This window comes from Poecilia latipinna, unplaced genomic scaffold (assembly GCF_001443285.1).
Source record: "Poecilia latipinna isolate Pla-1442-1.1 unplaced genomic scaffold, P_latipinna-1.0 Scaffold499, whole genome shotgun sequence".
In the NCBI taxonomy this organism is placed as follows: Eukaryota; Metazoa; Chordata; class Actinopteri; order Cyprinodontiformes; family Poeciliidae; genus Poecilia; species Poecilia latipinna.
This window is the reverse complement of record NW_015113115.1, coordinates 57,923-85,082: the sequence shown is the minus strand read 5'-3', so window position 1 is coordinate 85,082 and position 27,160 is coordinate 57,923. Positions and strand designations below refer to the sequence as shown.

Here is a 27,160-nt window from a genome sequence, read left to right as displayed (position 1 = left end):
AACCAAGTACAAGCTAACAAACAATAACCTGAACTGTAGGTGTAGCTATTGTAACACTGCATAGTGATATCTAAATCTGTGTCACCATAAAATAAGAGGTCGTGGGTAGAGAAAGAGCAGACACTGAGAGGGAATAGCGTAGCTTTGCAGACTTTTATTCAACCGTCTAACCGAACAGCCTAACGTCTCCGCCCCTCATAAGAAGGAGCCCCCAACGAAGAAGAGAGAAGAAAACCCTCGAAGAAGAAAGAAATATATCCTCTGGAAGGCACAGCGCCCCCACTCATCCATGCAACATCCCCAGCAAATAACCAATCTCACATAAAACCATATTAATTGAAAAGGAAAAATAAATCATCTTACACTATAATAAAACTGTATTTTTAGACGTTTTACTAACGTAAAAAGTATGTATTCTTTCCTATTTACTCTGATGTAGTATTACAATTTGTTAAATTGTCTTGTGCCTACGAAAAATGCGTTTTGTATTCAACTAAGTTTACCTGTTGTTCTTTTTAATTGTTTTATTTTAATGGCTTTCGATATTCTTCTTCGTCTCTTAATAAATTGACTCAAACGCTAGACCGTTATACAAGGCAATCTGAAGCCCTTATTTCTTTAAAGAAAATAGGTCAGTTCAGTCCTATCAGCCAATCAGGAATGAGGGGCGAAGGAAAGGCGGAGTCACGTGGTACAAAGTCCAGGAAGACTTTCTGTGGCATTGAGGTAAACAGATAACGATTTTCTCCAAGACACCCACCAGTTAGTGGTCCCGACGTGCGGTTTGTCGAGATGGCGGAGAACAGAGATAAAACTACCGACCAGATGAAGATATGGAAGGAGAGCAGAGGCTCCCAGGTTTGTACAAATGCTGCATTTTTATCAAGGATTTTGCTTGCATGGTGTCCGACTTGCAGGAATTGGGTGACAGGTCGTCTGGGGGGTAACAAGAGTCAAACCCCGTCGACTGTTCACTCATTGTCCGCACATTATCAGCGTTAGCTAATCTCAAACATGCTAATAAATGTTGTTTAAATCAGAACTCCGGTTTTGTAGTCGTTTTGTTGCAGCAATGAGAGAGGTTGCTGATGTTTTGCTAACAAAACATTAGCAAAGTTTAAACAACGCCATTAAGCGAGGGCTTGCTCTTCCAAGCATTCCTCCTAAAATGTCTCCCGTGGGTTAAATTAAGTTGAAAGACGTGAAAGTGGGTCATTTTTATTGCTCATGGTGGAACCTGAGCCTTTAGTTGCATAACAGTACAGTCTACATTAGTCTGCTAAACTGACTGAAGTCCACCTGCTCTTGCAGCTGAATGTGAGGGTTTAACCCAATTGAGCTCTGAAAGCATTTTCCTTATTCAATTTGTCTTATTGATGCACTTTTATTTATCATAATATATATGTTGCAGGTTTATGCAAAAACAAACAAAAACAAACGCATTTTTGGGTAAAGTCAGTGTTGTTGCACTTAGAAAGGGTTTAGTTAAACCACATTTTTTTCCAAAACTAGCTCAATATGTGAACAACTAAGTTGATGTAAAATAAAGATAAATTAAAAAAAAAACAATGCATTCCAAAACACGTGATTTGTTGTGAAAAGAACTATTGACCTGCATATATCTTGTGTTTTTATAAATTGACATTTGCAGGGTGTTGAGAACCAGTTGGGTCAATTTATTTCCTTTGATTTGCATTAAAGTCTGTGGAAAGTTTTGACCCAAATTCATGATATTTGATGGATGTTGTGACTTTTCAATGGTTAAAATAAACGCCTGTTACTTGATATGCCCTTTTTTTACTCAACCAGAAGATCGTATTCATTTTCAGTATAATTCAACTCTTAATTTAAAAAAACTCTGCATATTTCAGTTCAGGTGTTTTTTCTGCCATCTTCACAAACTTCAAATCAATGTTCATGTCACAAACCTACACAGTTCCTTGTAAAAAAAGTACAAATATTCTTCCTATATCTTGATATCTGACCCAGATGTCAAGATATAGGACATCTGACATCTGATCCAGGATGCTATAGAAAGCTAGCTAGCTGCACTCATCTTGAACACAGGGCTATACTCTATTCTTAACCAAATATTAGCCTAATATTTATGTTCACACTCACCTCCTATCATGCCTGTTTCATTGACCCATTACTCTTTTTTTTATTTTGTGAAAGAAGACAGACAACGGCAAAGGTCCAAAAATTTAGACAATTTTTGGACCTTTCTGTGAGATGTGAATAAAAATGTCAGGAATATAGATTGTTTTGTCCTCAATAGATGGGTAAATAAACATGCTGCCTTTTCTGTCTTCCTTCTTGCCTAATCTAGATCTGTGGGTGATCAACAGACTCTCGTTGGATTGGTGTTAATACATTTAGATTAGGAGTAGTAGAGCTGTTGATGAATGTGCCACACAGACAACTGATTAAAAAAAGTCCACTTCTTTTATGCTTGTTTTTTTATTATTTTTTTTTATAGTTTTGGCTGGTCTGTGTTTTAAGTTCATATTGGTAAGATATTTTCCAGGGTGTCCACGCATCCTTAAGAAGTCTTAAATTCATATATCTAAAATTAAAGACTGAAATTAATTGGAAAATGTACAAGTTGGCCTTAGATACGTTAAATACTCCTGCCATAAACGTTGTTTAATCTTGTATCTTCTATGTAGTTTATTGTTCTCGGGGAACCTTTTATGTCAGGCAAAATTTGACTCGCACGTAAAAATAATTAGCGTTTGAGTCTACCGCTAACTAGCTGCTAATAAACACTAGCAAGCTAACTTTTTATGTGCATCATTAAGGGAAAATTAATCACCAGGTGTCTGGACGACCTTCATCGTTGCCACTGGCTCACTTCTGCTACTAATTTGTACGATACAAAGTGCATTCTGTGCAAAAGAATCAAATAAAAATTTTATTTTATTTTTTTGTAAATTTCTGTTACATGCCTTAAATTTCATTCATGGTGGTCTTAAAAAGTCTTAAATTTGAGTTGGTGAAACCGGCAGAGATCGTGTTTACTTCTGTTGTCTCCATACAGATGAATCAAAATCCTCTTTTCTCATCCAAAGAAGGTTTTGACATCAAACTGACTTTAAATGCTATTAATATTGTTGTGTTAGTAAACATGTAAAGTTAGGGGTGTAGTTGTTAGCCACGGTATTGTGTATTAACAATTTTCAGGTCAGCTTTCCATTGGGTTACTCTTTGCTTGTCACCTCATGAAAAACACTTTTAATAAGAATAAGTATGAATGCCATGAACCAAAACTTTAATGTTTTCTCTTTTTTTTTTAATTTCTTGGACTGTATTTTGTTTCAGAGACCAGATGTGCTAACTACAGGAGGTGGCCATCCCGTTGGGGACAAGCTCAACCTGCAGACTGCGGGGCCGAGGGGCCCTTTGCTCGTGCAGGATGTGGTCTTCACCGATGAGATGGCCCACTTCGACCGGGAGCGAATCCCAGAGAGAGTGGTTCACGCTAAAGGCGCAGGTTGGCTAACGATTGTCTTGTAGCTCGTGTGTTTTGGAATCAAGGCCTCATTTTGCTTTGATAAATAAGTTTCACATAATACAACAGTAAGCCCTCTTGAAAAGCTGCTACATTGTTCTCAGTGCCGATACGCTGAAACATTCAACAGTGTCCAATGTAAACATAATTTTTAAATTTTTTTCCCGTGACGCAGGCGCGTTCGGCTACTTTGAGGTCACTCATGACATCACCCGCTACTGCAAGGCCAAGGTGTTTGAACATGTTGGGAAAACGACTCCCATCGCCGTCCGTTTCTCCACTGTGGGTAAGAGATTCATTTTCATTTCCAAGGAATATTCTCACACTTTGTCATCGCAGGAAGAGCTATGCCATGTTTGCACGCAATAATTTAATTTCACACTTGAAAATACTTTTCCTCTGAAGTGATCCACTGATGTCATTTTTCATCTCAAGAACCAAAAAATGTGTTGACACATCTAGCTGTCGCTCTAGTTTGCTAGCTAGCTGCAGTGTTGCAATATGTATATTTCTTTATTTAACCATGACGTTCACACACTCCTACCCCTGCAGCATCCATGTTCTGTTCTGTTCATGATGGCAGAGGGCGCTGTTGTGCAACTTTTATTATGTGGCTCTGTTATACTACACATAACAGACTGAATATTATAAATTGAAATGCTTGCGTCCTTAGCTGGGGAGTCTGGATCGGCCGACACCGTCCGAGACCCCCGAGGCTTCGCTGTAAAGTTTTACACCGAGGAGGGGAACTGGGACCTGACGGGCAACAACACCCCCATCTTCTTCATCAGGGATGCGATGCTTGTAAGTTGGCATTTAAAATTTGGAGTTCAAGTGAGAAGATCAAACATTTTATTTATTATTTTGCCCATGCTTTTTCTTTTTTTTTTCTTCTTCCCCCCTTCTGCAGTTTCCGTCCTTCATTCATTCCCAGAAGCGTAACCCTCAAACCCACATGAAGGATCCTGACATGGTGTGGGACTTCTGGAGCCTGAGGCCCGAGAGTCTGCATCAGGTAGCCGCCGATATCCAACCTTTAGCACTTTTAGAAACTAAATTAAACACATTTTTTTAAAATGAATTGGTAATGGAGATCTTTGCAAATCATAGTTGCTCCTGCTGATGAACATTTTTATTTGTTTTATTCGTCAGTATCTACTTTAACGCTCTCTTTCTGCCTTCGGACTATGAAGACGGTTTGATTTGTCGCAGATTGTCTCCGACTCTCCACACAGCCATGATGGAGCAGGAACACGCCTACTTCCTGTTCCTGTTTAAGATTCTCGTTAGAATCAGTAGCATCAGCAATTCTTCCTGGGGTCAGATTGGATAAAAAAGACAGATTACATTTACAAGAAATCATATTATAGATGAAGTATTAAAATGAAAATGTAGACAGTCATTTAAAGTTTGGTTTGCTTTGCCTCATATACGGCTTGCAGCTGTTATTTTAGTAAGTGATTAATCTGACAAATCGGGTAAAAAAAAAAGGCATATTCTGCGAATTTTTCATTAAAGTACTTAAGCTTTTTCTATATAATATTAGAATTACACTCAAAGATGGAAATAAACAAATAATTTAGTTTCCTCTTTTAAAATGGGGAATAATAATTTTATTGGCTGAAATTCAATAACAGCCTTTCTTTAGTGAATTTGAACAGGTTGAATATAAAAAATGACACTTGAGGAGCTTTTGTTAAAATATAATGGCAAACAAATGTGGTTTTATCTTAAATGCAAAATAAATCTTAATATTTTGTATTGTTTTATCTTATTGCTCTGAATATGTTGGGATTTTTCATTGTTTTTACTCCAGTTAATGATTGATTGGTTACTAAATTAGTTGATTATTACTTCAATAAGCGATCAATCAGATTAATTGTTTCAGCCTTAGTCTTGTATACTGTGATTCTCTCACATTCGATTACCAAAGGATCATATCCAAAGGACTTTACTGCCATCTTGTGGTCAGTGATCAAAGCTAATTTCCTTACTATAATCAAATGAAGCTTCTCTGTTTGATTTAAAATCAGTTTGACAGCAGTAACAGTGGTAAAACATGTATTTTTTGTAAATAAACCTCTTTTTTTTTTTTTTCCTCTCAGGTGTCGTTCCTGTTCAGCGACCGAGGCCTGCCTGACGGCCACCGCCACATGAACGGCTACGGTTCCCACACCTTCAAGCTGGTCAACGCTGACGGCAAATGCGTCTACTGCAAGTTCCATTACAAGGTCCGTTTCTGGAACTGGTTTGTTGGGTTGCAGAGCTCTGCGATGGATTTTATTTTTTTATTTATTTTTTTTTCTTTTTCTAAAGACTGATCAAGGAATAAAAAACCTGTCTGTGGAGGAGGCAGACCGCCTTGCAGCCACCAACCCGGATTACGCCATCGGAGACCTGTTCAACGCCATCGCTAGCGGTGACTTTCCATCCTGGACCTTTTACATCCAAGTCATGACCTTTGACCAGGCGGAGAGGTTCCAGTTCAACCCCTTTGACCTCACTAAGGTACGGAGTCCCAACAGGGTGAAACAGCTGATTGTCCCTCCGGTTTGAACTTTTGTTACAGAACTGAACTCTGGGTTCCTCGATACCAGCAAAGTGTTAGTAAAGTAGAGGAGAACCTTTTAATCAAACCGCTTCCTTCGATGTCTCTTGAACGCATTCGTTTCATTTTCAATCGACTTTTCCAACTCTCCCAGGTGTGGTCGCATAAGGAGTTCCCTCTGATCCCTGTGGGCAAACTGGTCCTCAACCGGAACCCGGTCAACTACTTCGCAGAGGTGGAGCAGCTGGCCTTTGACCCCAGCAACATGCCTCCAGGCATCGAGGCCAGCCCCGACAAGATGCTGCAGGTGACGCAGTAAATCGGCTGAGGAGATGGTGTTGGTATTCACCAGAGGTTAACCTGGTCTGCCTCGGCGTAGGGTCGGCTCTTCTCCTACCCAGACACGCATCGCCATCGGCTGGGAGCCAACTACCTGCAGATCCCGGTCAACTGTCCCTTCAGGGCCCGCGTGGCCAACTACCAACGAGACGGCCCCATGTGCATGTCTGACAACCAGGGTGAGTCGTTCACCTGCTGCTCCGCCTTAAAATGTCTTTACGTCTGAAATTCATGTCTAAAATTAAGACCTTAAAATGTCTTGAAAACATTTTTAAAAGTAAGTAAGTTGGCCTTTAATCTGTTAATCACAGGTCTTAACTTGTATTTTGACAGGACTGTTAATCCCATAGATTACATATATATTTTACTTTTTTTTTTTTTTTTTACTGCTGGAAATTTCTGTCAGGCAAAACTTTGAGGGTTCTGTCACCCACTGCTAGCATACCACCGCTAAATAGCTAGCTAGCTTTTTTGCATCCTGGGTAAATGCTAATTTATCGCCAGTTGGCTGGGCAAAGTTTGTATGTTTTTATGGAGATGCAGGTATTAAATTTCATTCTTATAGTCTTAATGATATTTACATTTGAATTGGTAAAACTTGCAGAAACTCTGTGTTATTATTATTAATACATTTATGCTGTGTGGTTCACTATTAGTGAGGTAAATTAAAGCTGTAATTCTACATTTTGCAGATTTGTAACACCTTAAAACTAAACTGTGGTCATTTTCTAACCAAGGTCAGTTTGCTCCCAGAAATCGTGGCGCTAAATTTTCAGTTTTATGACAGCTGTAAGAATTAAATGTATGAATAGCAAGAATAAATACAAATAAATAAATTTGGTCTCTTATGTATTTACAATTATCAAATATAAAAAAATACTCTTTGGTTAGTTCAAGTGCCAGCCTGGAGGGGAAAAAAAACCTTTGGTTTAAAATGTAATGATGGACACTACGACTTTAAAGTGACCAGAATTGGACAAGTTTATGTATATTTGCACATAAATATTTATATTTACACATGTGGCTAAAACTGGTAAAATGTTTGTGTTGATGATTAATCAACTGATGTGAATTTCTTCACTCGTTCTTCTGTCTTTGTCTCTCCTGATGTTTATATGCTTAATCCGATATAATTTTTAAAAATCTCCCCCTTAAGCTCAACCAGTTCTTGCTCCATCTGACCTCCAGGTGGCGCTCCAAACTACTACCCCAACAGCTTCAGCGCCCCGCAGACCCAGCCTCGCTTTGTGGAGTCCAGGTTCAGCGTTTCGCCTGACGTCACCCGTTACAACAGCGAAGACGAAGACAACGTGACGCAGGTGACGATGACCCCGCCGCCTCTAATAGCCTCTGTGTGGCTGTTTGCCAGTCGCTCACAGGAAGTCGACGTTTTCAGCCTGTTGAATTCAACGCAGAAAATGATCTAAATATAACCTTCCAAGCCCATACCAGTAAAACAATAAACAGCTACGTGGAATCACTGTCAGAGTACAATAGAGTTCTCATGCATCTAAAAATGTCCGCTCCTCCACCGTCCTTCATGTACATTTGGTGCGGCGGTGTAACTTGAAACTGGAGCGCAACGGAAACTTGACAATTAGACCAAATCAGCTTTTCTCATCAACAACTCACTCCATCTCTACAAATACAACTCGGCATGTAGACGGGTTTTTCCCAGCATGTTGGACACAACATATCCATAAGCTTCTAAAAGGGAGACTTCACCAACATATCAATTGAAATTAAACAAAAAATGTGGCAAACACTTTATTTGAAGGTAAGAATGACGTCATGAACATGAAAGAGTCTTCATGAATGTCTATGATGTCATGACACTTTTAATGGACTTTTAAAGCAACTTTACATTAAAAGTGTCTTTGTTTGGGGTGCTGTGGTGCCGCAGGAGCAAAGCACGACCCACGTATTGAGGCCTTGGTCCTCGTGCCGGTGGTCGCAGGTTCGATTCCCGGCCTGACGACATGCCGCATGTCTTCCCTCTCTCTCATTACCCTGTTTCCTGTCAAACTACTTTCAAATAAAGGCCAACAAACCTTAAAAAACAAAACAAAAAAAAAAGTGTCATTATTTACCTCATGACGACTCCTTCATGTTCATGACATTATGAGTGTTACCAAGATAAGTTTCATCTGAAGCTATAGGACTGCGTTTACTGTGTCTGGTTCTGACCGGGTCCGTGTGCGGCCGGCTGCAGGTCCGGGCCTTCTATACCCAGGTGCTGAACGAGGACGAGCGCCAGCGGCTGTGCCAGAACGTTGCCAGGGCCCTGAAGGGAGCCCAGCTCTTCATCCAGAAACGAATGGTGAGTTCAGGTCAGAACTCGCAGTGTGGAGCAAACGAGTCGCTGCGCTGCATTTCAATGAAGTACAAAGATTGTTTCTCTTTTCAAACCACAGGATGTTGCTGCATGAAACTAGCATGTGCAAAGGCCTGCTTTGTGATTATCTGGTTGCTATGGAAACAGATGGGGAAAACATTTGTAAACAAGAAAGAATGGTGATGAACAGAGCCCGACATTTAAAGCAACACATCTGTTTTTTTTTTTTTTTTTGTTTTTTTTTGTTTCCTGCTTAGAGAATCAAGTTCTCTAAGGTTTTGACTAGGACATTTAAAATGTTGTTTTAGTAATTCAACCACATTATGCAAAAATGAATCCAAATCTTTCACTTTTTAAGATTTGAGCTATTATGTCTTATAAATGTTGATAATTATGTTTTATAGATGATGAAATCCTGACATTCGGTGTCAAAAACAATTGAGAATGTTACATAACAACCGTTAAAACCCAGCATTTTTAACGTGTAAATGTTATGTAATGCACCAGGTCGTGGCCTGAGTTGAACACCAAAGATGAGGAACGCCAACATTGGACGCTTTCAAAACCTTGTTTCAGTTTCCCCTCGGCTGACGGCCTCCGTGCCACGCCTCACCGATGCAGTAATTCATGTTAAATGAGCTCCAACCAATCACTGAGTGAATTGAAATGAATTCTCACATTTCTGTTTACAATATCCTCTTTTTTTTAATATATACACTTGTCCACTTGTCTGAAACACTGAATTTTGGCTTACTGTTCTCCAATATTTGGTTTATTTTAAGTCAGGATAATTAACCTTCAGATGCTACGCAGTTTAGAATAAATCCTTCTGAAAGTGGGAACCTTAAATGACATTTATTTTTCTCATTTGTTTTCCTGAGCGTCTTTTTCATGTTTGTCTCCACCGGTGTGACTCGCCACCGCAAAGTTAATTTTTAAACACTTGTATGAGAAATGAAAGGTGATGGAGTGATGTCATTCATTGATGTCACAGCAGCCACATATACTGCTCTGGTTTCCTGTGTTATGGAAAAAAAACTAATCCCTGTTTGCACCTTTTGTAAATTTGCTGCCAGAGTTGTAACTTTGCACAACCTTATGACTTTGTGCTAGTCTCATTTTTTGTGTGCATCACTTTAAAAACAGGAAACATGAACATGGATGCATTTATTCAACATTCTTCCTGCAGGTGGAAAACCTGAAGGCCGTCCATCCAGACTACGGAAACCGGGTTCAGACTTTACTCGACAAGTACAACGCCGAAGCCAAGAAGGTAACCAAACGGCCGGTTCGTTATCGCAGAGTAAAAAAGTTCAGTTAATAGAAAACGAGCAGATTTCTAACGAGCTCACTTCCTGTTCCCAGAACACAAACGTCCGTGTCTACAGCCGTCCAGGAGCCGCCGCCATCGCCGCGTCCTCCAAGATGTGATCAGCAGATCTGCTCACATGACCGCCGACTGATTGGATCAGCCTCAACGTGCTAATTACTGTCGCAGTAGTGCTTAAGCTTGGCTTTGATCCATTGCAAACAGTTAATCCTTACTTTATTAAATATCAGGTCAGGTAACCATCAAAAATTCATTTTATTGCATTGAATGCTATAAGGTAATACTGTTGAGATTAGGCTGCAGTTTTATTAAATTACCTTTAATACATCGATGCCTTGTTGCTGTTTCAGTTTGATTCAGTTAACCAACAATAAACTTTTCTCTAAAGTTGTAAAACTTGAAGATGTTTAACTAAGCTAATTTTGAAAGTATGTCTGTTTGAAACGATGCTGATCTCTGTGCCTGTCTCTTACCGCAAAGCGACTGATCGCTTGGTAAAGGACATTATTAACGTCTGGGTTGTTTAACTCAGACTTGACTGAATCCCTCAATGTTGAATGTTAATATACAAATTTATTAATCTGTTTTCAAATAATAAAATCATTCAAAATGCTGGAGGGCTGAATATTTTCTTCTGCTTATGTAGATGCCTTATATTGTGAGAGTTGGCTAAAATATTCTTGTGCTCCTTTAAGTGCATGTAGAATTCCAGTAATTTAAAACTACAGCATGTTTCTACTTATATCTTGTGACAGTTTAACATGAGACAATCCGGAAAAAAATCAGGTTCCTTTTGCAATCTGAACAAATGCATATCTCTGTCAGAAACAACCAGTCAGAGTCAGGGAGAAAGACTTAGTGCTGTCCATCATGTTCTTGTACGCGCTGCTCATGCTCTCCCCTTTGCCCTCAGCACAACAGAGCTCAGTCTAGAGTGCATGTCCACCGAAGATGGTGGATAAACTGTTTTTCTGTAGCGGTAAGTTGTTTCTCTGCCATTCGTAAATTTAGTAGTGCGTACGCAAGCATGACTGGCAGCGCTAAGACCTTCCTCCTGGTTCTGATTGGTTGTTTCTGACCAGATTACCTGTTTCATATTTTACTGTTGCAACATAGTCAGTTTTAAGAAATATGTAAAAAAAATAAAAATAAAACATTGTCTTAAAAAGACAATGTGTATATGTGTCATCTTCCTCTTAAAAGACAACAGGACCCTGTCCAGGTAATCTACAGTTGAGAAATGAGGAAGAAAGAGTCATAATAACTTAAGCTCTTAAAAGGTTCAAACCGCTCCAGTTCTCCAGAACCTGCACAGCTGCTGATGCTACAGGAATGGCCACAGCTTCACCAGATGAGGGTCACCAGCCTGTGGTTGTTACTTTGCCGCAGTATTTTGGTCCTGAAGTCCACGCTCAGCCTCCCATGATGGTCCATCAGAGCGCCGTGAACATCCCAGCTGTGCAGCCCAGCGATGACATCATCTGGTCTCTCGCTTGCTTCATGTATGGGAATCCGCTCTGCCTGGGACTGGCGGCCCTCATCTTCTCCGTAAAGGTCAGTTTTTAAAGCTTGGTGATATTTATCACCAGTTAAAGAAGCAGTTTGGAGTTATAATCTATGACAGGTGGTCGTCTCCAATATGCTGATGAACAGTGAAGGTTTTATTTCAAACTGCAGCCCTAGTCAGAGCTACTGTGGGTCTGTCACTCTAACAGATTTTACTGTTTAATAAATTGCCCCAGAAGTTATTTGGATAAACAATAAAATTGCTTTGAGACCGTTTTTGACTTAAAAATACAAGAGCCTATTCTTAAAGATGAATAAACCCTAAATTCTCATGAACCTTTAACACTGAAACTTTACGGCAGGGGTCCCCAAACTTTTTCCTGCGAGGGCCACATAACTGTTCCCTTTTCTGGTCGGGGGCGGGTCTTAGTTTTGTTTGGGGGGGGGAGTGAAACTGTGGACCGGGGGGCTGGATTACTGCCGACATATTTGCGTTTGTAGATAGATTTTTACCCAGAATGCAAATGGAAAAAAACCGTGAGTGAAACGGTGACTGGTACTGACTAGTATATATTTCATTGAGGGAAACTAAGTTTCATATCTGTTCAAGAGCCCCCCTGGTGGTTGAAGAAAAATCCACATATATATGAAAAAAAAAACACTGAATGCCCTCTGGAATTGTTCAGGGGGCCGGACCAAGGGCCGTAGTTTGGGGACCCCTGCTTTACGACATTTTAAATGAGCTAAACAACAGAAACAAACGAATTATTAAGTGTGTTTTACTTTCACACGGATTCAAACCACAACTCCACAATCATTTGAACCACAATCACTAATCTATATACAGCCACATTCACTATGCTCTAACAAAAAGCAAACGCTGGTAAAGTTTTTTCCAGTGGGATAAAGCAGAGAGGTCTTCATTAACCGTGGAGGGAAAACCTCCACACAAAACTAAGACACTTTCTATTTTACTCAGTTTTTGTTCTCATTTAACAGAAAATTTTGTTGAACCAACTTTTCTAAACCACTGCTGTACTCTATCATCGTAACTAAATAAAACACCAAAACCGTAGTTCTTTGACATTTGAGACCTGTGGTTTTCAGAAATGTGCCAATATTATTTTATCTGCTGATGTTTGCATGAGACTCTGCACACTCTGCCAGTCAGCAAACACGCAACCAACTTGTTTTTCTGCTGAAAGTGCAGATTTCTCAGAAACCTTACGATAAAGCACTGGGGGAGGAGCTGTAGTGTTTTCTAAACTCTGCAAGAATAAAGCCCTGTCTGTAAACTTTCCCCATACTTTGTTGAACTACCTTTCTCTGCAGGAACTCGAATCAGATCCAGGCAAGGCAGGAGTCAGAATCCATGACAAAAATTAATCGTTCAAACAGAAACAGAGCTGGGAGGTGAACAGACAATAGAAAGAGTCAGAATGGACCAGAGTGGTGGGAGGCCGTTGAACCTGAGTGAGAGTAGCTGTGTAGGTAGAAAATGAAATGAATGTTAGAATCACAAACCCACAGAAACTAGAGAACAATAAACAGGTGCAGCGCAACTCAGCATGAGAAGGACACGACCAACGCAATATAAAAAATCACAGACGTGAGATAAAATGAGAAGTAAAGAGAAGAAAGGAGAACTCAATAAAACACAAAACTACGACACTTTCTGTTTTACTGACTTTCTGTTCTCATTTAACAGAAATATCTTTGCTGATTTCAGGCCAGAGACCGCAAGGTGGTCGGAGATCTGGAGGGAGCCAGACATTACGGCTCCACCGCTCGGGTCATCAACATCGTGGCGACCGTCCTGACATCTGTAGCCGCCGTACTTACAATCATTGTTTTGCTTGCTTTGACTTCTCGCTAACTAGCTTTTCTGTTTTTGCTCTGGTATCAAACTGAAACCGTGACAGTAGTAGCAGTAGTATTAAGGTTTAAGGCTGTAAAGAAGAACTTCCATTGTGTAAAGTTTGCTTATGTGCAATCTGCATAACCATGTTCTAGCTGCGATGAATGGAAAGCTTGTTTCACTATATTAATAAAAAACACCACATTCTTTAAAACACAGAGATCTCCTTTCATTTTTGTGTGCCGAGTCTCCAATTTAATTTTGAAATGTTAAAATATTGTGTCACAGACTGACAAATTGGGGATAATAAAGACAGAAACCATTGTAACCGGATGAGAAAGCTGACATTTTGATTCTGAATTCAGTGAACAGTCATGAGAAAATGAGCAGCACCTCAGATAGGACGTTTAAAGGTCACCTGTGGATGTGTGTGTATATGAGGATGACTGGAAGATATCTAGAAACGTTGTGTAAGATCCTCTTAACTTGATCCGGTTCTTTAAAAAACATACTTTCTGGGTCTGACGCGAGATCATTCAACTGAGGTTCTATTGTATTCTGAGTGGCCATTTTCCAGAACCAATTTTGTATTATGTGTAATGTTTTTTTTTTTTTTGATTTGGTAAATTTATTACAACAAAATCCAATGCGCCTAAGACATGTTGTAAACGGCATGTAGCATTGCTGTGAAATGACAGAAACGGCAGGTGGTTCTTAAAGAGACAGGAAGCCAATTTCAAGGTGTTCAGAAACGCAAAGGGAAATTTATTGTTGATATAGAAAGCATTTTCATGTCAACTGAAGGTGACATAATTACTTGATTTTTGTATAGAACTGAATTATTTGTCTGGGAAATATAGCGCTGGTATCGTTTGGGTCTGCACTTCTGACTTTGAAGTGGAAATACTTTGTAGAACGGCACTTTGTGAAGTTCAGTCCATTTATTTGTATTAGTTTACTAATAAATTATTTTATCTTGTCTCGTCTTAAGATAAACGAAATAATGACCTTAATCCCTAGCTGTGGACATAATGTGGCTATTTGCTGCTTTATCTGTGCAGATCGTCTTCTCTATAAAGTGTTGTTTCTTTACTCCAGCCTGTGGTGAACCTCTCAAGTACAAAAAAACAGCACCAAGACCAGCCAGCAGAAAATGGAGGCCATGTTTTTTTAAGTGTGCAGTTTTGCTATCTTCTTCCATTGTTAGATTGAATAGAGTTTTCTGAAATTGGATTATGTTTTCCAACTTTAAATTTATCTATATCTATTGTTATCTATTAATCCCTGCCCTGACTGCTGAGTTCTTTGGTCTGAATCCTTTTTCTTGTGTTCTCTAACGTTCTGGTACAAACCTCTGAGTCTTCACAGAGCAGCTGGATGGATGCTTAAAGTTAAGAAGCTGTTATGTGAATGCAAATGATTGTTCTGGATTTTTATTGAGAGGGGGTAGAGAGTAAAAAGGCTTGAATATTTATGCAAGCCACACTTTTTTGATTTCTATTTGTAATTTTATCATTCAAAGTTTCAAATAAGCACTGCTTTCTGCTTTATCTGACTTAAATCAGTTTTGTTTAATAAAGTCCATCCTCCTTCTGCTTTTAATTACTTACTTTTAAAAAGAACTCCTTGAATTATTTGGCAAATAGGTGATTTTTGGAGAGAGAAAGTACATTTCGCTCTCTTTTGCAAGCACAAGCGTGATGCATAGATGTAAAAAGTTGGAACCTCTAAGCTCTGCAAAGAAAGTGAAAATAAGATGGTGGGTGGGGGAGAGGGGGGGGTCCCACTGGTACAATTTCCTGTTATGCCACCTCCATCATAAAACAGGAAAACCACACTGTATAGGGAACCAAGTTCTTCAACGGACCGTTCAGATTCCTCTTCCACCTGCAGCTGAGCAGAGAGCCATGCATCCTGGTTACTGCAACGAAGCGTCCCCTGGACAGCATGGGGGCCCCACAGGAGTTCAGCACTTCGTAGTGACCGTCCCCCCGGAGCCCCCAAAAGATTATCTGGTCTGGTCGCTCTGCAGCTTCGTCTACGGAAACTTCTGCTGTCTTGGATTGGCGGCTCTCATTTATTCTGTCAAGGTGAGTTTGTGCAAATAGTTTCCCCGTATTTAGTCTTTAATATGAACAACTTTGGCTCGTGATTATCAAAGGAAAGGGAAAGAAAGACACGAATCAAGAATAGAGGTGGAGACTGGCTTCTGATGGGCATTTTGGTAAAAGACTTTTACAAACGAGGTTCATTCAAACTATAATTATGATTAATAATTATGAAACTAACCACAAGTAATCATGCAACTCTAGACTGGATCACTGAAAGATTAATAACTGAATCCTTTATTTCACAAAATTCAAAAATCATACAGACTCAGAATTTTATTGTGATATTTTGTGCATAATGTAGTAATGATAATTTTTATCATTAGAACAATCACTGTGGTAATGATAAAAATTATTTAAAAAAAAATATTATTACTTTATTAGAAAACAGCAACACAGATACTGTTCTTAAAAAACATTTCCATTTTAAATGAGCTTCTTCAGGATGCCATTTACGTCATTAACTGTGATTTCGATGGTGAAAACATAGCATACTTTAGTATACGTCAGTATATTTTAAATATACTGTATTCTTCTGAAGTACATTTTAGTATGTCATCAAGTGGATATACTTATTACTAAAAGTGTAAAATAAATACATTTTTAAAAACATGCTTCTAATAATCTTTTTAAACATTTATATTTGGTACACTTTCTAAAAGTATTTTTTTCTTGCGTATTTAAATTCTAATTAAATATATTACTAAAGTTACACTTTACATAATAATTTAATTTTTTTTTACTCTAAAATAGTGAATCTTATAGTTCCTCAATCATTTTCACAAGATATAGAAATATGGGAGAGAGATAGCACTAATGTGTTTATGTAAATTGAGGCTGAAGCTTATGAGTGTGTGTATGGATGTATATATTTAAACATATAAAACCCAGATAAAATGGAAAACTAATTAACCTGTTTGTTATTTTTTTATTTAATAATGAGGGTCCATCTGAAAAAAAGGTGAGTTTAAGGAGTTCGAGTTTATGAGTTTTTTTACTTCCTCCTACTGCTTTTCAAGCAAGTTAAGATTATTGTGGTACAAAAATGTGTGTCTTTTGCATTCCTCGTTTGTGTGTGTGATTTTATACTTCTATCATGTTCAAAATAAATAGATTAAAAATAATAATAATAATAACCGGAAGGATCTGGTTATTAAAATAATGTATTTATTTATTTGTTGATTTCAGGCCAGAGACCGGAAGGTGGTTGGAGATCAGGACGGAGCCAAACGTCACGGCTCCTGCGCTCGTATTTTCAACATCGTGGCCGTGAGCCTGACCTCTCTGATTCTCTTTATCATCATCGTTGTGCAGATTGTTGCGGCTGTGAAAGTGGCGCAATATACAAGTCAGAGAAGACCCTGGGGCGCCAATTAACCATCTTTCATAATGTTTGAGGATTTATCCAACGCCATGGCTTGTTTGTACTGGTTTTTCTCTGATATCAAAATTAAACTGTTACAGTAATACTGCTAGTAAAGCCTAAAGCGGTGAAGAAGAGCTTCATTTCTGTAAAGTTTGCTTATCAACCAAACAGCAAAATGTGTCTTGCTCACATGAATAAAAAGCTTTTTTCACGATAATAAAAACATCCAACGCTGTGCTCTCTAAACCACAGAAATGTCTGTTCATTTATGTGTGTGTGATGAGTCTCCAATTTTAATTTATACATAAAAATATTGTGAAAAACTGAGATAGTACTGATTAAAAAAAGAAAAAGAAAAAAAGAAATCGTTGTGAGAACTGGAATTATGACATTTATTTTATGTGGTCTGCGACAGACTGGCAACCTGACCAGGGTGACCCCGCCTCTCGCCCGGAACGTTAGCTGGAGAGGCACCAGCAACCCTCCTGACCCCACTAAGGGACAAAGGTGTAAAGAAAATGGATGGATGGATGGATGGATGGATGGATGGATGGATGGATGGATGGATGGATGGATGGATGGATGGATGGATTTTATGTGGTGATGAACTTAATAGTCATGAGAAAATGAGCAGACATCAATTGTTCCCATTGTGAAATTATACAGCACACCAGTGCAGGTTGCCATCTTGGCTGCTCTGTCATCCTCATATTTCCAGTTTTGTAGCTTAAGCAGCGTAAAACTTTTTATTGAATCTTCTTTAAAGATCAACTTTATAACTGGATTCAAAGTTTTACTGCTTTCTGTCAAAGACGGATTTCCTCTCTTCCAGAAAGGCCAGATTTGTGGAGTGCTAAGCTCGCAGTTGTCATGGCAACAGATTCTCTCGACTCTAAACTTCTCCACGGCGTTATTACATCCCTGAGCTGTTAGTTCCTATGGATGGCCATGACTTCTGAATGGAAATAGCTGTTCTGGGTTTTGTGAGGCAAACCAAGTAAACAAACACTTTCAGACTTTTATTTGTGAGAAATCTGTAAAATTCATGTAAAGTTTTTATTCCAAGTTGCAATTAAGCTCGACTTCCTGTTGGTCTTCCAGGAATATTTACCAGATTGGTTGTAGTTTTATTCTCTATTGTATTTCCAGAAGTTCATCCTCATTCTCCATTTTTGCCTTTAAAGAGAAATTATTTTTTGCACATGCACATTTGAAATTTTTAGTTTTTTCAAAATTAAATCTCAATTTGACCTAAATTGTCTATTGCAAGCAGAAACAATTTCAAAAACTTTGACCTCCATGTTTTGCAGAACAACTAAAAATTAAAGCAGTTGTGGTGCAGCACCACAGTGGTAAAATTTCCACTCTGGTATCGCAAACTTCTCTTTGTGTTTATTATAGGCGAAGGAAAGGAAAACGAAAACCATGAAAAAGCATTAGAACTGGCTTCCCCTGCACATTTTGATGGGCGATTAGGTGGTTTGTTCAAACTTAGATCACTTAAACAAAGAGAAGAGTCTGGGGTGGATTATTGAAAATTAGTATAGAAATTTAAGTCACAATTTGATATCTTCCATTTCTAACATACCCTAAAACTGACTGTATAAAATCGTTAAAAAAATAAACAAAATGCAGCAAGACACATTTAAGCTTCCTATTAGAGATGCACAATATTGGACTTTTGGTCGATATCCAATATGCTGATGTGCTAAAACTCATTTGGCTGATAACTGATACCAATACCGATTGTTTTTTTTTCCTGTATACCTTCTTACTGAAACTATACATCTTTCTCTATTGTGGAATTAAAACAGCATTATCTTTTGTCAATTTAGCCTGCTAAAAAATGCAAAAGCTAAAAAGGAGGCTGAAGATGATGCAACACTTTCACCTAATTATGTTTTATGTCAAATTTATTTATGACATCTGCTCTCTAAGACAAACAGTGACGTTGTGCTGAGCTGCAGGCATCGTTGTCACTGGTTTGTCTTATAAAATCAATGTCTTTTACATCGGTGAGTTATTTTGATGGAATGGTCGATGTCTCTTATTAAATTTTGCAGCTAATAGCGATAGCCGATACCATGCCGATGATATTGTGCATCCTATTGTTCTTCCTATTGTTTTAATTTGAAAAAGTGTGTGTCTAAGTTTAATCATTTCCAAAGTCAGTGTGAAGAAAACTCAATCTATGATCGGCAAATCAAAGATAGATGGACTACCTACTTATAAATCAAAGTAAAACACTCCTTTGTCATTTACATGATGGTGTAAGTAGTAAAGTGTAGCTGTTCTTCCATAACATGTTTAATATTCGATGTAAGAGAAATGATGAAATTACATTCAACATGGTTCCAGACTGCATAGAAAATTGTCTTAAGCAGAAAAGGATTTCAAACTTCTTCACTTAAACTTGGCTTCTTCTTCTTCTTTGCATGAATGTTTTTTGCTGCTTTCAGGCCAGAGGCCAGACGGTGGTTGGAGATCAACATGCAGCCCGACATTACGCCTCCACCCCTCTCATTCTGAACGTCATGGCCACAAGCTCTGGCATCTCTACTGGTCTTTATTTGCATTATTTTTCTAATTGTGGTAGGAAGTCAATCAGTACGTATTTTCTACTACTACAACTACTAACCAAGTTTCATATTTCCAAAACCATTTCTTGGTTGTTATTAAGGCTATTTATAAATTTGCTACCTGATGCTTACTAACCAGATTTTCTGCTTTTCTTCTGGTACCAAACCAAAACTGTGACAGTCGCAGAAGAAAGGCGTAAGGCTAAGGCTGCACCGATTGCAGTTTTCTGACCGATCCCTGACGATTCCGATTTTGGCCGATGCCAATAGTTTTGTCTGAAATGTTGCTCAGTACAGCAATAAAGTTGTTGAATGGGCAACAATGGGGTGACTATTGTTAACTGTAAATGTGCAGACATGGCCTGGTGGGCCAGTCTGTCAGTCAAACCTCTCACAGAATAGCAGAAGAGGAAAGTAGTTGATTTTCAGACCCTTGTTGAGCTTGATAAAATCGGTGGATAAGATCGGCTCCACATGTAAAAATCGACCGATTACCGATCTCCCAAAATTAAGGAAATTAGCACAGATAAATCGTCTGGCCGACAAATTGGTGCACCTCTATTTAAGGCAGTGAAAAAAACTTTATTTCTGTAAAGTTTGCTTATATAAAACCAGTAAAGTGTTTTTTTTTTAGCTCAGATGAATGAAAAGCTTGTTTCCTAATAATAATAAACCATTCCCCTCTGTCAAAAACTGACAGAGGGGAATATTTGTAGCTGGATGTGAAAGGCCAGTTATTCCCAAACTGCATCAGTAAAGTTCTTACAATAAAACTAAAGTAAGAACTTTGATCTTCTTGAAAAGCAAAAACAAAAACAAAAAAAGATAAAAAAATGTTTAATCAGTAGATTAAAATGTTTAGTTTAGTTGACACCAGACTAATCAACTGTATATTTGAATTGCTTAACATATATTATCTTTCTGTATTTTTAGAACTAAATGTACTCTGTAGTTTAATTGAACTTGTAAAAAAAGTACAACTTAAAATAACATTTACCACACTTTTTCTTGCTGAAGCAGAACAACTGCAGTTATACAAAATTTTCAAGTGAAAAAACTACACCTTGAGACAAACGGCAGATTTTGATTGCATCACCTGCAATTTTCTAAATAGTACCGCCAATTTGCATACACTCACACAATATACCTTTGTTTTTGATATTAATTCAAAACAATTGACTGTCCAAATAAAACAGATGAGAACAATCTGATGAATTTTAAACAGAATATCAGAAACCTACACAATCTGCCAACATCTGCTGATGGCAACGAATACTAATGAGCACCTACAAAACAAGCTAGCGACAGGTAAAACTCTGACTCACAATCAGCCTTCAACCTTGAGTAAAATGTTAAACTTGCATCATCCATAATTTATTTTTCTTTTCATACACCAAAAATTATTTCACATTCTAAGAAGAAGGAGTTCCTCCGGTGATTTTGCGGGTGGTTTTATTGCCCCACCAAAGAGTTCTTTTAACTTCTTCTCTCTGAAGACACCACTGAAGCTTACACACCTTACCCTGCTGAGACCATCACACTGCAGGACAGGAGACATGAAGCGTCCCCTGGACAGTCTGAGGGTCCCACAGGAGTTCAGCACACCGTAGTGAACGTCCCCACTGAGCCTCCAAACGATTATCTGGTCTGGTCGCTGTGCAGCTTCATCTATGGAAACTTCTGCTGTCTTGGATTGGCGGCTCTCATCTGTTCTGTTAAAGTGAGTTTATGCTAATAATTTTTCTCTAATATAAGCAGCTTCTGTTCTTGACTATAAAAGTTAGGGTACAAACAGCATAACTATAAATAATTATAAAATATAAGCTAAAATAATTAATCAAAACCTTATTTTGAAATGTTCATCTTTCTGATGAGCCAAATTTATCAAGCACCAAAGCTAGCATAGCATGGCTAACTAAAAATCAAAATTATGGTAGTTTAGTAGTTGTGCTAAACATATGTAAATAATAATAGTTTGATCTGGTTTGATGCAGTTTATGAGGACAAAGTAAAATCAGATAAAGTAAGTCAGAAATAGACTAACAACGACATGTCAGCAAGAAAACATAAAAACAGAGGAAAACACATAAACTAAGTATCCTGTTGAGCTGAGGTGTCCAACAGGTCAATTTTCACTGACGGAAAACCTTTAAAGAGCCAACTTATTATTTAGCAATTGTTTTTTAATGCTTTTTTTTTGTATTTAATTTTATTTGATAGTAAACAGGACTATACCCATCGGTGACTTTCTCTGGATAGCGGACTTGAGCACAACCGTTTCCTAAGTGTGGCATGTAAAGAACAGTGATGTCATGTCCTGTTATTGCTGCTAAAAATACACTAACAACAAAATACAAAGATAATCAGCCACAAAAACATCTGACATTCTAAGTTATGATTATTTTCTCTTTTCTTTTTATAACCCTGCAAAACTGTGAAACCCTTCTTATGTTTTATAGTCAACAAGGTGAAAGAAGAGTTAGCTCTAATGCTTATTAGCATGCATCAATAAAAATGATTAGCTCACATATTGACGTCTCTAAACATAAAGATGCCATAGAAAGTAAATTTGTCTGTAAATAAAACCCATAACTTGTACAAATTAGAACACATGCCAATCTGGGTTGCCATGTTGGCTGCTCAGTCAGCTCAATCCTCAATCTGATTTTTACTTTTGTGTTGAAAACTCAATCCAGACTTTAAGTAATATTATGTTGTGCGATGGACTGAAAAACATATTAGTTTAAACACCAGGGTTTAATATAGTGTTCTGATTATAATTCATTATGTTTTGCTTTTTTCAGTTCAAAGATGCCACCCAAAGAAAGACGTCAGAAACAAAAATGAAAGGATCTGCCAGGAGCAGCCAAAGGTAGTGGACTGTTGACCAACTGGGTCAGAGCGAGTACTGCAGGTAAGAACAAAAAAAAAAAAGGTTTTGAACTGCGGAGCTCCTCAAGCTAAGGGGTGGGCAACTCCAGGCTTCGAGAGCCGGTCTCCAGCAACCTTTAGATGTGTCTCTACTTCGACACACCTGAGTCAAATAATGAGGTCGTTAGCAGGACTTTGGAGAACCTGACTGCACTTAGGAGGTGATTCAGCTGTTGGATTCAAGTGTGTTGGATCAGGGAGACATCTTAGAGTCGCAGGACACCGGCCCTCCAGGACCAGGATTGCCCTCCCCTGAACTAGACGGTGCAGCGCCTTGTAAAAAGAAGAGAGGCAGGTGAAAACCAACCCTGGCCAAGGTGCAGAGCTTCATTAAAAAGTCAAACTGGACCGAGAACTGCGTCTCTGCTGAGCAGGTGCTACAGGGCTGGAGACCACCATCCATCGGCACCCCGGAAGATGACCAGGAACTCGTTCACCACATCCAGTGCCAGAGTTGGACCAGACTTGTGATTTCTGACAGCAAGGAGCCAGGCGCAGGCAAAGGTCGGTTGATGGTACCTGCTGTTTCCTGGATCTGGAAACTGACACTTTTGTAATAATTAAGATGATACTTATTATTATAAATTAATAAAGTAATAAATGGATTAATTCAATTGGGTTTCTCCTCCACAGGGCTCTTTGCGAGCAGGGCATTTCCCAAAGGGCTCCATCCTGTGCGCGACTACCACGGTCAGGTTGCCAACGCCTCCGAGGGCCGGTGGTTGGTGGAATCCCTGAAGGAGGGAGAGGAATCGTATATTTTCTTTTTTAAGTCTGGAGACCAGGACCTGTGCATCGATTCACAGATTCACCCTTGCCAATGTCATCCACAGATGGCCACCTTTGGGAGAATAATAAATCATTCTGCCAAGGACTTTAATGTGAAAGGTGTACTGGCAAAGTTTGCAGTTCTGGCTGGCTGAGCCAATAAGAGCAACGAAAGACATAAGAGGAGAGGAGCTCTGCATAGACTACGTGTGAGGGAGTGGTCGTTTGGGGGCGAAGCCATGGGACTTTCTTGGCTCGATGAGTGAGCTTGGCTCACCTCCCTGTGTTTTAAAAAATAGTCTGATAGTTTATCACTTGGTATTTATTTGCTGTAAATAGTTCAGTATATCTTTTATAGTGTAGTAATTGCTGCTTTGTTTTTTATTTCAGTAAGAGTTTATTTTCTGGGAAGGTATCCTGACATCCTGCAAAGACATTCAAGCAGAAACTATCCACAAACTCAAGTTCAATGGATGCAAGAATTGTGCAGGTGATGCCAAAGAAGGTCTGTTAAGATGTTTTTGATTGAAATATTTTAATTTTAGTAAATGTGACCATTTAATGCTGGACATTTGGAGAAAGGCTGTTTGCAGTTTTTTATAATCCATAAAATGTTTTGAAAATCTGCGGTGCATAATAATTTGGAACAGTGAATTATGAGTTTATTTTTGAGAAAAAAACTGTTCTCATTGGGAGGTTTGTTAAGTAAAATTTGTTTTTGTCATCAAGTGTTGGTGGTGAGGGAGAACGCCAGCAGACCCAGGTTGTAGAAGATAATGGTGATTTAATGAGGATAAACTGCTCAAACACAGTCCAGGAAGCTGGCAGCACGGCAGAGCGAAAAGCTAAAGCTCAGCACCGGTAGCAACAATTACAGGACTGACCAAACGAGAGCGACGTCGTCTCAGTACTTGACAGTTCAACTGAGATGACTGACAGCTAAACAATAGTACGACGACAAATGACGTACGACAAGGACTCGACAAGAGACAACAGGTGAACTTAAATACACTGGGAGTAATCAGGGATACTAGACACAGCTGGGAACAATCAAGGGGAAGACAGGACAGCACAGAGACTCACAAGAAAAGGAACCAAGAATAAACAGAGAAAACTCAAATCCCCACAGATTTATACTGTAACGGTTCATGACTTGAAAATTAGACTGACCATCATTTGGATTGACCATTAAGGAAAATCTGAGAAAATATCACTTGCATAATAATTTGGAACATGGTGTATAAATCAAAGTAAAACACATTTTTGTCCATTTTTTTGTTTACATGTGTAAAGTGTAGCTGTTTTTCAGAACATACTGAATATTTGATGGAAGAGCAATAATGAAATTGCATTCAAAACTGTCCCGACTGCATAGAAATCCGTTTTTAGCAGAAAAGGATTTTAAACTTCTTCTCTTAAAAGTAAACTTGGGTTTCTTCTTCTTTTCATGAATATTTTTGCTGCTTTCAGACCAAACAGGTTTAATTAAATCTCAATTTGCCTTTAAATGTCTTGTGCGTGCACAGGCAATTTATTTTAGGAGCTAAAAATTCTGAACCTCTAAACTTGACAAAACTAGTAGAAATGAAAGCACTGCAGGTTTTATAAATGTAACCTTGTTGGTAGGTGATGAATAGATCATTATCAAACCACAAGCATCAAAAAAAGCACATCCACTCTCTATAGCGTGCCAGTTCTTCAGACTCTTCAGATCGTCCTCCACCTGCTGCCGAGCTGAGGGCCATGGATCCTTGTTACACCACTGTAGCTTACACATCTTACCCTGCTGAGACCTTCACACTGCAGGACAGGAGACATGAAGTGTCCCCTGGACAGTCTGGAGGTCCCACAGTAGTTCAGCACACCGTAGTGAACGTCCCCACTGAGCCCACAAGAGATTATCTGGTCTGGTCGCTGTGGAACTTAATCTATGGAAATATTTTCTGTCTTGGATTGGCGGCTCTCATTTACTCTGTCAAGGTGAGTTTATGCTAATAGTTTCTCAGTCATTGTCTGAAATGTCAACATTTTCTGATTGCTTGAAAAAGGAGAGAAATCATGCTTCTGATTCCTCTTTTGGTAAATGACTTTTATGCAGTTTGGAGAAATCTGGAGACTAATTAGAAAAATCTGGATAATTAAGGTTTAAAGACAAAAAGATTTAAATCACAGTGTGATTTCACAAAACTCAAATATCAAGGTAGTTCAATCGTATGGATGGCTTTTCTACTGAAACTCTGAGTCTAGCTTAAGACTCCAAAAGGCTAAAAATGTCTAGAAAAGCCTTTAAACTTTCTAATTTTTACTTTGAAAAAGTGTCTGTTTTTGTAAAATAAATAAAAAGTTAATAACTCAACATGCGCTTTGGTAAATCAAAGATAAAAGTCCCAAAGTTACACCAGGCAATAAGGGAGAACCAGATGTTTTCCATATGAATCGAAAAACATATTTTTTTCTGCTTTCAGGCCAGAGACAGGAAGCTGGTTGGAGATCTGGATGGAGCCAAACGTCACGCCTCCACTGCTCGGGTTCTCAACATTGTGGCGACCGTCCTGACATCGTTAGCCGTCTTTCTCTCCATTGTTGTGCCCATTGCTATGATTGCAAACTCTAGAAGATATTACAGATATCACTAAATAACTTTTGTGTGATATAAGGGGTTTTCAAACACCATATCTTTCTCTCCACTGCTGTGCTCATGGCTATGATTGCAAATGCTGCAAGATATTAAACATATCACTAAGTAAGAAGGGGTTTTCAAAAGCTGAGTGAAGATGACACCAAATCTACATCGATCTATGTTCCTACCCTCATCTATGGTCATGAGCTTTGGGTCATGATCGAAAGAACGAGGTCCCGGATACAAGCGGCCGAAATGGGTTTCCTCCGCAGGGTGGCTGGGCTCTCCCTTAGAGATAGGATGAGAAGCTCAGTCATCTGGGAGGGACTCAGAGTAGAACTGCTGCTCCTACACATCAAGAGGAACCAGTTGAGGTGGCTTGGGCATCTGGTCAGGATGCCTCCTGAATGCCTCCCTGGTGAAGTGTTCTGGGTACCTCCCATCAGGGGGAGGAAGACCCAGAACACTCTGGAGGGTCCATGTTCCTCTGCTGGCCTGGGAACGCCTTGGGATTCCCTGGAGAAACTGGAATAAGTGGCTGAGGGAAGTCTGGGCCTCCCTGCTTAGGCTGCTACCCCCATGACCCGACCTCGGATAAGTGGAAGAAGATGGATGGATGGATGGATGGATGGACAGACAGACAGATGGACTTATTATCATGCATAAATAAAAATGATTAACTAATATATTGAGATCTCTAAACACAAAGATGCCACAGAAAGTAAATTTGTCTGTCAATAATACCCATAACTACTGCAAAATTACAAAATATACCAGTCAGGGTTGCCATGTTGGCTGCTCAGTCAGCTCTATCCTCCCAATTCTGTGGCTTTCACAGCAGCTCATGTATCCAGAAACAGCAGCAAATGCCAGGTGGCGGCGACATCATCACATACAAAATGGTTCTGTTTAAGAAGGACGACAAAGTCATTTGGTAAATAAATGCTTTTGCTCCAAGTCGACTGTCATAAGACAGCGATTTATTTCAGATGGTGTTAAGAAAATAAATTTAAAATAAGCTAGTTTTAAAACTTAACATGTCTTTATTCAAATGGCCTAATTGTGGTTTTGAAATTAGTAATGTATTCTGGCTCTTTGACCTTTATGTTACCTGTAGTTCCAGCAGATGGTTTGCTAGGATCGTTTGAACTGCCTTTTGTCTGTGGGAAAACAATACAGTAGAAGTTGTAGCTTTTCACACTCATCTGTGAAAGGCCGTAAACACGGCAGGGGTTTCTGGCTTGAGAGAGGGTCAGAGATAGCCCCTTGTTGGATGAGCAAAGATACGCCTTATTTGAATAAATTAAATACAAGAGGATAAAACTTTCTACACAGAAGTAGCAAATTAGATTTGCTCTTGC

At 38.9% G+C, this 27,160-nt stretch overlaps 4 protein-coding genes across 4 annotated transcripts; all 4 read left to right on the top strand.

Moving 5' to 3' along the window:
• The first annotated feature begins 684 nt into the window (after positions 1 to 684).
• cat (catalase) lies at positions 685 to 10,677 on the top strand. Its single transcript, XM_015040187.1, has 13 exons — positions 685 to 858; positions 3,322 to 3,493; positions 3,687 to 3,797; positions 4,185 to 4,315; positions 4,422 to 4,526; positions 5,617 to 5,742; positions 5,828 to 6,019; positions 6,214 to 6,366; positions 6,439 to 6,577; positions 7,587 to 7,717; positions 8,611 to 8,718; positions 9,923 to 10,006; positions 10,099 to 10,677. Exons 1-13 carry the CDS (start codon positions 793 to 795, stop codon positions 10,162 to 10,164), a joined length of 1,584 nt encoding a protein of 527 aa, XP_014895673.1. The 5' UTR covers positions 685 to 792; the 3' UTR covers positions 10,165 to 10,677.
• A 668-nt stretch (positions 10,678 to 11,345) lies between these two features.
• Positions 11,346 to 13,643, top strand: LOC106952199 (dispanin subfamily A member 2b-like). Its single transcript, XM_015040177.1, has 2 exons — positions 11,346 to 11,617; positions 13,299 to 13,643. Exons 1-2 carry the CDS (start codon positions 11,396 to 11,398, stop codon positions 13,443 to 13,445), a joined length of 369 nt encoding a protein of 122 aa, XP_014895663.1. The 5' UTR covers positions 11,346 to 11,395; the 3' UTR covers positions 13,446 to 13,643.
• A 1,619-nt stretch (positions 13,644 to 15,262) lies between these two features.
• LOC106952203 (dispanin subfamily A member 2b-like) lies at positions 15,263 to 17,149 on the top strand. Its single transcript, XM_015040182.1, has 2 exons — positions 15,263 to 15,517; positions 16,724 to 17,149. The coding sequence occupies exons 1-2, from the start codon at positions 15,335 to 15,337 to the stop codon at positions 16,910 to 16,912; spliced, it is 372 nt and encodes a 123-aa protein (XP_014895668.1). The 5' UTR covers positions 15,263 to 15,334; the 3' UTR covers positions 16,913 to 17,149.
• A 348-nt stretch (positions 17,150 to 17,497) lies between these two features.
• LOC106952202 (dispanin subfamily A member 2b-like) lies at positions 17,498 to 26,050 on the top strand. The gene is made up of 3 exons (XM_015040181.1): positions 17,498 to 17,898; positions 24,866 to 25,159; positions 25,645 to 26,050. The coding sequence occupies exons 2-3, from the start codon at positions 24,923 to 24,925 to the stop codon at positions 25,813 to 25,815; spliced, it is 408 nt and encodes a 135-aa protein (XP_014895667.1). The 5' UTR covers positions 17,498 to 17,898; positions 24,866 to 24,922; the 3' UTR covers positions 25,816 to 26,050.
• Positions 26,051 to 27,160: the final 1,110 nt, after the last annotated feature.